Genomic DNA, 14,107 nt, shown 5'->3' with positions numbered 1-14,107 from the left:
ACAACTAATGTGATCTTGAACAACCTCCACCTCTAGTCTCAAATCTCTGAACTACTCAATCAGCTCCAACTCCCTAATCAACAAAATCGACACATGAATGAATTTCCTACTCAATACATCTGCTACCACACTCGCCTTCCCAGGATGATACATCAACTGGGAATCAAAGTCCTTTAAGAATTCTATCCACCTTCTTTGCCTCATATTCAACTCCTTCTGATCACTAAATACACTGAATCTCACACCATACAGATAGTGCCTCCACGACTTCAAGGCAAACACCATAGCCGCAAGCTCTAAATCATGAGTAGGATAATTTCTCTCATGAGTCTTAAGTTACCTCGAAGCATACACTACTATTCTCCCTTCCTGCCTCAACACACAGCCCAACCCCTGGTAAAAAGCATCATAGAACACATCAAAATACTTACCAGTGTCAGGTAACACCAAAATTGGAAAAGTAGCCAATCATCCCTTCAATTCCTGAAAACTCTGCTCACAAGTGTCCATCCAAATAAAAAGTTGATCCTTCCGAGTCAGTTAAGTCAAAGGCATTACTATTCGAGAGAAACCTTCTATGAATATCTGATAGTAACCCGTTAACCCAACAAAACTCCTAATCTCTGTAACAATCCTCGGACGCTCCCACTGAATCATAACCTCCACCTTGGCTGGATCCACTACAATCCCCTCTGTCGATATCACATGCCCCAAATCTCACCTCAGACAACCAAAACTCACACTTGGATAGCTTGGCATACAACTACCTCTCCCTTAGCACCTCTAAAACCAACCTAAGATAATCACGGTGATCCTCCAAAGATCTAGAATACACCAATATATCATCAATGAAGACCACCACAAACCTGTCCAAGAATGACCCAAAAATCTTGTTCATGTAATCCATGAACACTGCTGGAGCATTAGTGACACCAAAGGCATCACCACATACTCATAGTGACCATACCTAGTCCTGAAAGCAGTCTTTGGTATGTCACTTTCCTTTACCTTAATTTGATGGTATCCGGATCTCAAATCAATCTTCAAAAATATCGAAGCTCCCTTCAGCTGATCCATCAAATCATCAATCGTCGAAAGTGGATACTTATTCTTTATCGTCAACTTATTCAGTTGTCAATAATCAACACACAAACGTGCCCCACCATCCTTATTTACTAACTGTACCGGGCACCCCAAGGAGAAACATTGAGCCTCACCATCTGTTTCTTTAGCTCTACCAACTCAGCTGGAGTCATCCTATAAAGAGCCACTGATACTGGTCTTGCACCCAGTACCAAATCAATGTTAAACTCAACATCACACATAGGTGGCAATCTTGGCACATCATCTGGAAACACCTTAGGAAACGCACTGACAATCTCAATCCCAGTGATGGCCCTCTTCGTCTCAACACTCAAAATGACAAACAACATGAAACACTTAGCTCCATCTCTCATCACCTACTCATCTTGACCCGCTGACAACAACACCTCAACCTCCAACTGAGGAAATATCAACTCTCTTCAAGCATAATCTATAAGGATGTGATGGGCATATAACCAATCTATCCCTAAGATTATGTCAATATCTACCATGAGCAACACAATCAGGTTCACTCAGAACCTCCTACCAAACACCTCGATCGGGAATCTCACACACATCTCCAATGTCACCAAAGAAATTGAAGCCAGAGTAGATACATACAAATCAACGTGCCATGCAGACACCGAAAACCCAATCTCCCCACACAATTCAACAGAAAAATAAATGAATGTGTGGCACCAGAATCAAATAGAAACAAAACATCCTCACCTGCTGCTTTCCCCTTCCTCTTCACCAAATATGATGAAGTGGAAGTCTCTACACTTGACAATGCAAACACTCTCCCCACAGCTATAGGCCTAGATGGCCTCGGGGCACTCCCAGATGAAGTCGACGGTGTCTGACAATCTCTAGAGATGTGGCTTGGCCTACCACATCTGAACAAACATTCCCCGGATGGGAATAATCTCTGACCACATGTGCTCCTCCACATTTGTAGCATCGCACCGACTGTGCTCCACTCTAAGGAGTAGCAGGACAAGGTCCCCTACTAACAGCTCCTCTCTGAGACTGTGCAGGTCTATCATAGGGCCCTCTCTGCTGGCCTCCCCTCCTGAACTCTAGCAGCCTTACCGCTGCTACCATCACCATTCAATCTCTCAATAGTCTTTGCCTTCTCAACCAAGGTAGGAAACTCCACTATAGACATAGGGACTATGACCCTCTTCAGCTCATGCCTCAATCCTTCCGCAACTTCCTACATCTCCAAGCCTTAGATACGGCTTGAGAGTAGAAACGAGCCAGATGCTCAAACCTCGTAGCATAATCTGGAACAGACTGTTGAGCTTAGGAGAGCTTGAAGCTTAAAAAAGTTTTGATGATCACAAGATATGAGACAACAACAACAACAACTTGGAAGCACAAAAACAAAGTCAGAGAAAGTCAAGAAAATGCTATTAAATAGAGCTATGTAATAAAGTTTAGAAAATAAAATGCTTTGAATGAGTTTTTATGTTGTGTATGCTGTGTGCATGAGCAAATCGATATCTAAGCTAAGTAGAGAGTGTATGATGATGAGTTAAAAAGGTTAGAAAGTTATTTTGAGGCTTAAAACGAAGTTTTGAAAACTAACTCAAAATAATCGATTATCGTTAAATATAATCGATTATTCCAGCAACAGGAAAAATGGGATGCCTTGCTAAAATAATCGATTATTTGCCAAAATAATCGATTATCCCAGGAATAACTCTCTGGAATAATCGATTATCCAGCAAAATAATTGATTATATTGTTCTTGGTTGGTTTCCAGAAAACCTGAAGAACAAAATAATCGATTATTCTTTAAAATAATCGATTATCTGCGTCTCAGACTTTTATAAATAGTTTGAACTTTGAGAAACTTCAGACAAGAGTTAGAACTGATAATCAAATTGAGAAAAGCGTTTTTGTGGAGTCTTTGTAACCATCTTGGAGAGTTTTCTTTGTGAAATCCAAGTGTAAAAACGTTTGTGAAAAACTTTGTTAGAGGATCATCATCATCACAACATTCTTGAAAAGGGAAGATTAGGATTTGCTTCTGAATTCCAGGTGAATTCGTTCCTTTATTCTGTGTGAATACTTGTAAATCTTGAGAAGGGTTTCTCAAGTGGTAAGGTTTCTTGTAGTGGGTTTCTACAAGGGGTTCTTTCTTGGGTTCAAGAAAGTGGTTATCTTTAGTGTTGAAGTATATGCATGTGTGTGTGCTTGTAAACCTTCTTCCTTGAGATAGTGGAACAAATCTTGATCAGGTGCTGATTAAGGACTGAATGTAGGTCACATGTGGAGTGGCTGAACCAGTATAAAAGACTTGTGCAATCTTCTTCTACCTTATCTTTTACTTTGAGTAATCTCTTGGTTGAACATTAAAGAAGATTATTCTTGATTAACATGTGTGTGAATATTGATGGTTTAATCTGAATTAGAGCATTGCATTTCAACCTCATTGTTTTGTAATCAAGAAAGCATATTGCATTCATACTTTCATAACAAGTCTTTAAAGAAGCTTCATTTGAAAATTCAGTCTTAGAAAAGTTTAAGTGAAATAAAGATCCCAAATACTCTGAAAAATTTTAAAAGGTCATAGAATCCAATTCACCCCCCCTCTTGGATTGTGCCATTCTTTTCTAACAATTGGTATCTAGAGCAAGGTTCTTGAGAGTTATTCAAGATTTCAAAAATGGCCAACAACAACCTACCCTATGGTGAGGGTGTGTCTATTCATAGACCTCCTGTTTTCAATGGTGAAAACTATGTCTACTAGAAAATTAGGATGAGGATTTTCATTGAAGCTATTGATATTGTTGTATGGGATGCTATAGAAAATGGACCCTATATCCCTATGAAAAAAGATGGTGATGAGCTTAAAGAAAAACATTGGAGTGAATGGAGTGATGAGGAAAAGAAAAGAGCCCAACATGATAAGAGAGCTAAAAACATCATAACATCTGCATTGTCAATTGATGAATTTTTTAGAATTTCACAATGCATATCTGCCAAAGAAATGTGGGATACTTTGCAAGTCACTCATGAAGGAACAAGTGATGTAAAGAGATCAAGAAAACATACTCTCATAAGAGAATATGAGCTGTTTAGAATGCAAAATGGTGAATCTATTTCTGATTTTCAAAAGAGATTTACACACTTGATAAATCACCTTGTTGACCTTGGCAAGAAATTTGAGAAAGAAGAGCTGAATTTGAAAGTGCTGCAATGCTTGGACAGATCATGGCAAGCAAAGGTGACAGCCATTGAAGAATCAAAGGATTTGACCTCCTTGACACTAGATACTCTCTTTGGAAAGTTGAGAGAGCATGAGCAAAAAGCTGCACATATTTGATGAACATGAGCAGCAAGATAAGAAAGGCAAAGGAGTGTCATTGAAAGCCTTGAAATCTGCCAAAGGAAAAGAGGTGTGTGAAGAATCAAGCTCCGATTGCTCCGAGACTGAGAACTTCAACTTGCTGGTGAAGAAGTTCAGAAAATTCATGAGAAGAAAGAAAAATTCCCCCTACAAATTTAATAAAAAGACAAACAAGAAAGAGGAAGCAAGCACATCCTCCTTTAATTGCTTTGAATGTGGAAAACCGGGACACATGAAAGCTGAGTGTCCAAACCTCTTGAAGAAGCAACAAGAGGAGAAGAAAAGCAAGCGAAATGGAAAAAGGAAGAGAGCCTACATTGCTTGGGAAGATAATGACTCAAGCACAACAAGTGATGAATCCGAATGTGAGGAGAACAACTTGTGCTTGATGGCTGGAACTGACCAAGACACAATTGTAAGTGACTCTGACCTTGAATCAAATCCGGATTATGACCAACTCCAAGAAGCTTTTATACAAATTCATGAAGAAGCTGTCAAATTAGGAGCCTTAAATTCAAAGCTGAAAAACAAGCTGAAATGGTATGAAAATGCTTTAATTAAAGCTGAACAAGAGCTTGAGGATTTGAAACTAGAGCATGAAAATCTTCTAACTATGTTTAACTTTAGTGAAGCTCATTGTGAAAACTCCACCTCCTCAAAAGTTGTTTGTGAAAATTGCAAGACTTTTGAAAAAGAAAATGCTGATTTAAAATCTACTCTTGCAAAGTTCACTAATGGAAATGCAAATTTAAACATTCTTTTGGGAAAACAAAGAAACACTTTTGATAGGAGTGGACTTGGTTTTAATCAAAGCATGAGCATGCCATTTAAGTCAAAGAAAGAAGCTTTTGTGAAAAATCAAAACTTTAGAAAATTTAAAAGCAATTTCTCTAGACAAACAACTTGTTTTTATTGCTGTAAAAGAGGCCACACAATTAGGAACTGCTATTCTAGAAAATATGGAGTTCCAAATGGAGAGATGGTTTGGGTTGAAAAGAGTCAAAGGTTGAGAACTAACCTACAAGGACCCTTCACATGGGTACCTAAATTTTTTCTTTGAATCTTTGTTGTAGGAATGCTTGAGGGCCAAAAATCTACTTTGGTATCTTGATAGTGGCTGCTCAAGGCATATGATTGGGGATCCTTCAAAATTCTCAAGTCTGAAATTGAAGAATGAAGCGTAAGTTACCTATGGTGACAACAACAAAGGGAAAATTCTTGGCCATGGCAATGTTGGTAATTCCTCCTCTCAAACATTGATTGAGAATGTATTGCTTGTTGATGGTTTGAAACATAATTTGTTGAGTATAAGTCAACTAAGTGATAAAGGTTTTAGAATTGAATTTGATAATACATGTTGCTTGATATGTGATAAAAAGACTAAAGAAATCAGATTCATAGGAAAAAGGATTGACAATATATACATGCTTGACTTAGAACACTCTATAGCAATTTCAAACACTAAGTGCTTAATAACTCAAGAAGAAAACATATGGCTTTGGCATAGGAGAGTTGCACATATTCATATGAACCATTTGAATAAGTTAAGTAGGAAAGAATTAGTGATTGGGCTACCTAAACTCAAGTTTGGAAAGGACAAACTATGTGATGCTTGTCAAAAGAGAAAGCAAGTAAAGGCTAGCTTTAAAAGCAAAAATCAGATTTCCACAACTAGACCTTTGCAATTAATTCGCATGGATTTGTTTGGTCCTTCAAGAACCATGAGCTTAGGCGGAAACTACTATGGCTTAGTGATTGTTGATGACTACTCAAGATACACATGGGTTATGTTTCTTGCAAACAAAAATGATGCTTTTAATGCCTTTAGAAAATTTGCCAAGATTGTTCAAAATGAGAAGTGTTCAAACATTACCTCTATAAGAAGTGACCATGGAGGTGAGTTTCAAAACATAATGTTTCAAAAATTCTGTGAGGAACATGGTATAAACCATAATTTCTCAGCACCTAGGACACCTCAACAAAATGGGGTTGTTGAGAGGAAAAATAGGTCCTTAGAAGAACTTGCTAGGACAATGTTAAATGAAACAAACTTGCCAAAATATTTTTGGGCTGATGCTATTAACACAGCTTGTCATGTGTTAAACAAAGTTCTGATTCGGCCTATATTAAAGAAAACACCCTATGAAATTTACAATGGAAGGAAGCCTAACATTTCATACTTTAGAGTGTTTGGGTGTAAGTGCTATGTGCTGAATAATGGGAAAGAGCAACTTGGAAAGTTTGATGCAAAAGGCTGATGAGGCAATCTTTCTAGGATACTCTACAAATAGTAAAGCTTATAGAATCTATAACAAGAGAACTCTAGTTGTAGAAGAATCTGTCCATGTGGTATTTGATGAGTCAAATAAACAAGAGACAAGGCAAACTGAAATTGAAGACTTGACTGATTTGCTTGATCAACCTCTATTGGAGAATGAACCAAGTGAAGAGCCTAAGGAGAGTGAATCACATGAGAAAACAAAGGAAACATGTGAACAATTGCCCAAAGAATGGAAAACTTCTAGAGACTTATCAATGGATAACATAATTGGAAATATTGGTAAGGGAGTTTCAACTAGGAGTGCTATTAAAAATATTTGCAACACTATGGCATTTGTGTCACAAGTTGAACCTAAAAGCATTGATGAAGCACTAAAAGATGAACATTGGTTAATGGCAATGCAAGAGGAACTAAATCAGTTTGAAAGAAATGAAGTATGGGATTTAGTGTCATTACCAAAAGATTATCCAATTATTGGAACCAAATGGGTTTTTAGAAATAAGCTTGATGAATCTGGGATAATTCTAAGAAATAAGGCAAGACTAGTGGCTAAGGGGTATAACCAAGAAGAGGGAATTGAGTATGATGAGACTTTCGCCCCTGTGGCAAGGATAGAGGCCATTAGATTGCTTCTTGCTTATTCCTCTATAAAGAATTTCAAGCTTTATCAAATGGGTGTGAAAAGTGCTTTCCTCAATGGGTTGATACAAGAGGAAGTGTATGTTGAACAACCACCAGGCTTTGTGGACTTTAAGAATCCTAATCATGTGTATAAGCTCAAAAAGGCACTCTATGGCTTGAAGCAAGCTCCTAGATCATGGTATGACAGGTTAAGCAAATTTTTGATTGAGAATGACTATGAAAGAGGGAAGGTGGATAATACATTGTTTGTCAAGAAGTTTAAAAATGATACAATGTATGTACAAATCTATGTGGATGATATTGTATTTGGATCTACAAATACCTCTCTATGCAAAGAATTTGCTAAAACTATGCAAGGAGAATTTGAAATGTCAATGATAGGAGAGCTCACATTCTTTTTGGGGTTACAAATCAAACAAATGCATGATGGAATTTTCATAAGTCAAAGCAAGTATTGCAATGAACTTTTGAAAAAGTTTGGTATGGAAGGGTGTAAGGAGGTTGCCACACCTATATCAAATAATTGCAATCTTGACTTAGATGAGAAAGGAATAGCTGTTGATTGTTCAAAGTATAGAGGCATAATTGGATCACTCTTGTACTTGACAGCAAGTAGGCCTGATATAATGTTTGTTGTGTGCCTATGTGCAAGATTTCAAGCTAATCCTAAAGAATCACACATGAAAAGTGTAAAGAGAATTCTGAAGTACTTAAAAGTTACAACCAATGTGGGTTTGTGGTATCCAAAGGGGGTCTCACTAAGTCTGATAGGCTACTCAGATTCAGACTATGCTAGGTGTAGACTAGATAGAAAGAGCACAAGTGGAACTTGTCATCTACTAGGTAGTGCACTTGTTTCATGGCATAGCAAAAAGCAAGCTTGTGTTGCTTTAAGTACAGCTGAGGCTGAGTATATAGCTGTTGGAAGTTGTGCTCAAATTCTTTGGATGAAACAACAATTAAGAGATTATGGAGTTGAGCTGAATAAAATTCCTTTGAGGTGTGACAATACAAGTGCAATAAATTTGACCAAGAATCCAATTTTGCACTCTAGGACAAAACATATTGAGATAAGACACCACTTTTTGAGAGATCATGTTCAAAGGAATGATTGTGTTGTAGAGTTTGTAGAGACTAGCAAACAACTAGCTGATATTTTTACAAAACCTCTACCAAGGGAAAGATTCAACCAATTGAGAATTGAATTAGGGATAATCAATGAATCATGCTTGAATTGATTATGCTTTGAGAGTGATAGTTAGAGATGTTTAGAAGAGAGTATTCAAGTGGCAAATTAGACTTGGTGTAACTTGGAAACTTAAAATTTCTGAGAAGCAAAACTTCTCTGGAATAATAGATTATCTTAAAATATAATCGATTATCTTAAGTAAACCCATGAAAATAATCGATTATTTGGGTAATAATCGATTATCTGGAACATGAAGAATTCCAAGAGCCTCTTAAATAATCGATTATTTGGGGAATAATCGATTATCTGGTAAGAAGAGTCTAAAGAGTCACTGTTATAATCGATTATCTTAGAAAATAATTGATTATCTGAGTAGAGGAATCTGAAAGGCCACTGGAATAATCGATTATCTTGGGAAATAATCGATTATCTGGGCGAAGTTAGGAGAAACTACTCTCTGTAATAATCGATTATCTTGAAAATAATCAATTATCTATATCAGATTATGTTTTTAAAGGTTTTTGCTGATGCAAATAATCGATTATTTGCATAAATAATCGATTATCTGGGCGGTTTTTGAAATTCCTGAAGCGTTTGAACCGTTATCTACGCGCCAACTCTTAAAACCACCCACTCAGAATGTGCTAGGGCATAAAACATTTCTCACAACTTCTCTTCTCTCATTTTCTCTCAACACACAAACCCTAACTCTCTCAACTCTCTCATTCTCTTCTTCTTCTTCAATACCCACTCATGGCATCTTCATCAAAGAGACCAAAGAAGCTTGAAGTGAGGGGGAGCAAACGTCCTCTACCCTCTGGGCAACTGATTTCAAAGTGGTTTCCAGACGAGAAGACTCAAGAATACTATTTTGAGTGGTACGTGTAGACCCCTAAAATTGTCCGGGTCGGAAATAAAGCTTGAAGACTCTCGAAGACTGAAGGATAATCAGCCAGAAGGACTCCTGGAAAGCCCTAGGAGGGTTCTCTGTAGGTCTAGAGGTCTTAGAATAGCTAAAAATAAGGAAGTGGAGGGAAAAAGCCCAATACGGCCGTACTGAACTTAATACGGCTGTATTGAAGCTTCAATACGGCCGTACTGAAGTCAGTACGACCGTATTGACACTTCAATACGACCGCTGCGAACTCAATACGGGCGTATTGAAATTTCTGACTTTCAATACGACCGTATTGAACTCCAATACGACCGTATTGAAGTTCAAAAATTTCAATACGGCCGTATTGGCCCTGTAGGCCGTATTGCGCCTATTCCCTATAAATATGACGTCATTTGGACGTCCAACCACACTTTTTCACTCAGTTTTGACTCCCTCCTTGAGTATTTTGGGGTTTTTGAGCAGTGTTCTGCCCTAGAAAACTCTCTGGGAGTCGATCCGACGAAGTTCTTGAGCCCCGAGCCATTTTGCTTGAGGATCGAACCAAGTCGAGGGGAAATCTTTTTGATTCCCTTAGTTAAAATTTTGTTCTAGGAGAGCGAGGAGCGGGCTTGTAGAGCGTGGGAACGCCAAAACGCTTCCCAGTTCATTTTTTATAAAAAGCACGCTTCAAGAGGTTTCCCTTCAATCCTTCCTTTTACTGCTTTCTGTGTGCATATTTAAACTGTCATCATGTAGATAGTCAATTTATAATTGTTTAGAATAAATAGGGGTAATTTAGTAATTTTATACTGTTCTTTTAAAAAAATAATCTGTCATAGGGAACCCGAAAGGGGCGCCGTGGGGTGCTAACACCTTCCCCACGCGTAACCGACTCCCTTACCCAACTCTGGTTGTAGTGGCCAAAGTTGATTTTTAAATCAATTGCCTTATCCCTTTTTCCAATGTTTTGAGTAAAACATTGGTGGCGACTCCACGAACCCTCCTTTTATGAAAACCACTAATCCATGGAGGGTCCCGCTTGGGATTAATATGGATTAGTGAGCCTTTTAATAAAATTGCTCGTTTGACGAGGTCTCAGTTTGAGAATAAGTCATTCTAGCAATCCACATTTTTCAAACAAAAAAAACGAGTCCAACCATCCTTCGCGAATGCCGAAAGCCCGTTTCGGGCCGGTGGCGACAGATGACGACTCCACTGGGGAAGCCTCGAGAGTCAGTCCCATTTAGTGACAGATTATTTTTAACAAATAATAGTTAAAATTACTTCATTACCCCTTTGCTTGTATTATAATATGTTTTATTATATGGCTTTAAATAACTGTTGTATGTTTAAATTCCGCAATTGTTTGAAATAAAAACTGCACACAAACCTTTGCACACAACAGTTCCCTCTATACCCGGGGGCATGAGTGATTAACCATAGGGAGTGGATGTTAGTACGGCCGGTTGTCGAATGGGTCTATAGGTGCCCGTAGACCGTTGTCGGAAAACATCACTCAAGGTGATAACCATGAACTTGAGTCCGACGGTGCGTTGGAACTTTCCATCGACCTACGACGAGAGGAATTGGGTCCCTATAATGGGGGCACCTTGGGGGCCTTTGACCAAGTGAGAACAGTTAGATCCTCCTTGAATATGCACTTTTCTGCAGGAGACCCCTACCTCGTGATTCGCTCGTGACTGTTCGTGGATGAGTGAATTGTCTGTGCATTGACTATGTGACATTGTATGAGCATACGTTTGCATTCTTTAAACATACAACATCCTTAGTAAAATAAAAATAAATAGAAATAAGGATCTTCTAGTGCATGGTGTTAACATCTACCCTCATCACATTCATGTAGGCAGTTTCCCTTTTCACCCAAAAAAATACAAAAATACAAAAAATGATATTTACCCAAACCAAGCAATATCATGCATCATGTTAGGAAAATCCCAAGAAACATGATAATGTTTAGTTAAATAAACACTATGCATACATATTCATCTCCATCATCTCATAACATGCATTTTATTGTAGATCATGGAGGGATCTAGGGGATTGCAAGGGCAATTAAAGAAAGTGGACTTCTTATTATACCGTGCCGAGAGGTTGGATCACCTCTGTACCTTGATGCCACGAGAGGCTCGTTTGGAGTTTGAAAAATCCTATGGACGAGTTCTCGACTTGATGAAGATTTGTGTAGATCCATCCTTTCTGAGAGCATTGGTCCACTTTTGGAGTCTCGATCTACATTGTTTCGAGTTCCCCCAGTTTGACTTAGTTCCTACTCTCGAGGAGTACGAACTCATGCTTCGATGGCCCAAATCAACAGGGGTCTATATTTTCCATGGAAATCATGTGGCCGTAGAGAGAGTTGCCACTCAAGTCAAACTACCGCCACGATTATCTGCTTTAGTGGGGAACGGCAGTATCAAGGGTTGGAAGCTTGCTATGATTGAAAACCACCTTTCTTCTTTGGCTGATGAGGGAGATTGGTTAGCTTTCAACAAGACTCTAGCGTTAGCCGTGTTTGGGATGATCCTATTCCCCTTTCACGCTAACACAGTGGACCATGCTGCTATGGACGCCTTCTTCGCTTGGGACGTACATATGAAGAGTCCCGTGCCTGCCATTCTTGCCGACACCTTGCTTTCTGTCAACTTATCTCAACAGAAGCAAGGGAAAACTATCCGATGCTGTACCTCCTTGTTGTATGTGTGGGGCATCACACACTTTTATGCCTCTAGTCATATGGGGTCTTTGCCCGACCCTTTGAGAAGTTTTTCGAAGATCCCCGTACGCCGCCGGTATGCTTCCGAGTGGAAGGAAGAGATGGAACAGTGGAGTATTGAGCACTTCACGTGGGTTTGTCCTTGGTTCCGTCCAAGCAATGTATTAACAAGATGCGGCAATTATCCAAGCGTACCATTAATGGGCCTCAGAGGTTGCATAGCTTATTCACCTAGATTGGCTATGAGGCAACTCATGAGGACTCAAATTGTTCTTACCAAAGAGGAGCTTGGAGGGTTGTGTTTCTCCTTTGATTCCGAACATCAGAGGGACATGCATGCTGTCATTAGAGCGTGGGAGAAACCAATCTATGAGGGAGATCGCGAGCTTGGAAAGCCTCGGGTATCCGCCTCCACCGACTACGAGATATGGAGGAACGAGAGAGGGGTGCCTCAACCATCCACCTCTTGCGCAACCACAACCACAAGGAGGTTAATGCAAGAACAAGTCGACGCCTTGACCAAAAAGCTGGAAAGTATGGAAGCTCAAATGAGGTTTCTTGAAGAAAAAAATGAAGAATCCAGTTTTACTATTGATGGTCTTCAAAGGCAATGCAAGAAGAAAGACCACGAGATAGAGCGGCTCAAGGACGAATGTGCTAACCTCAACGAGGAGACTACGCGGGCATCCAAAATGCCAAAGATTGAACCGAGTAGTCAACTCCAAGAAGTCAATGCAAAGATAGCACACCTGGAAGCCGAACATGCAAGGCAGGCTCAGTTGATCAAGAACATGCAAGAAGATCTGCTCTTGACTCGATCCGATGCACAACAATGGCGGGAAGTTGCTCAACAACAAGCCGCAAACCTTTCCGATTTCCGCAAAAAGGAGAGAGAGGGACTAGCACAAATGGCTAGACTCCGAGAGGAGAAGGATCGAGCCGAAGACGAGCTTAATGAGCTACAGGCCATGATCAACTACTATACTCAGAAAGCGAAGGAGGCTCAGAAAATCAGTGACGATATGAGCCAAGCGGTCCATACACAGATTAAAGCAATGGGTCGTCACATCGAGGAAGCCGAAGATGAGTGGCAAAGAAACATGAACCCGCCTGTGGGTTTTTACCGGCTTTTCTCTTATTGTAAAAAATTACTTCAAAGCATTGTATAAAAAGTTGTACACTTTCTTCAATGAATAAAATCGAATTCTTGAGATTTATCGCCTTTGCATCTCATAGTCATTCATTTGCATTTATCTCTCCCGGTAATTTAATAATAAATGTTAATAAAAAGAAAGAAATAATCAATGCGTATGTTCAGAATGGATCGCACGCCGTTGGTCATTAAATGCAAACCAACAACTGCGCAAAGCGAACACACGACGACGCCGTTGTTGGTAATCAAGACAGACGAAAGGGAAGGTCCGACACCGTTAAGGATCATCGCTCCGAGGCCTTTCCCCTACAAAACAAATAAGGCTGTGCCGTGGATATACGACATCCACTCTTCTGCCGACAGCGATATCTCCAACATCGCTGGACTTGGGGGCATGACTAGGAGTGGCAGGATCTACACTCCCGAAGATCTGCACGATAAAGCTCCCAAGAATAAAGGAAAAGAAAAGGAGAAAACCGAGGAAGATAGAGAATCCGAGGAGGAGACTGATGAGTTGTTAAAATTCATCAAACAAAGCGAGTACTCCATTGTGGATCAACTTCACAAGACACCAGCAAAGATCACTTTGTTGTCGTTGATCCTAAGCTCCGAACCGCATCGGCAAGCTCTGTTGAAGGTCTTGAACGAGGCGTATGTGTCGCATACCATCTCCCAAGACAAGTTTGAGGGAATTGTTAGCCACATCACGGCTAATGATCACCTTACTTTCACCGATGAAGAAATCCCCGCCGAGGGACCTAATCACAACAAGCCCTTGCACATCTCTGTA

General features: G+C 39.6%; 1 protein-coding gene across 1 annotated transcript; it reads left to right on the top strand.

Moving 5' to 3' along the window:
* The first annotated feature begins 8,934 nt into the window (after positions 1 to 8,934).
* On the top strand, positions 8,935 to 13,337 carry LOC145954249 (uncharacterized). The gene is made up of 2 exons (XM_083068131.1): positions 8,935 to 10,124; positions 11,471 to 13,337. The coding sequence occupies exon 2, from the start codon at positions 11,474 to 11,476 to the stop codon at positions 13,331 to 13,333; it is 1,860 nt and encodes a 619-aa protein (XP_082924257.1). The 5' UTR covers positions 8,935 to 10,124; positions 11,471 to 11,473; the 3' UTR covers positions 13,334 to 13,337.
* The last annotated feature ends 770 nt before the right edge of the window (positions 13,338 to 14,107 follow it).

Source organism: Cajanus cajan, chromosome 2, assembly GCF_000230855.2.
Source record: "Cajanus cajan strain Asha chromosome 2, NIPB_CcT2T_4, whole genome shotgun sequence".
Taxonomy (NCBI): Eukaryota; Viridiplantae; Streptophyta; class Magnoliopsida; order Fabales; family Fabaceae; genus Cajanus; species Cajanus cajan.
This window is presented reverse-complemented; position numbering and strand designations above follow the sequence as displayed.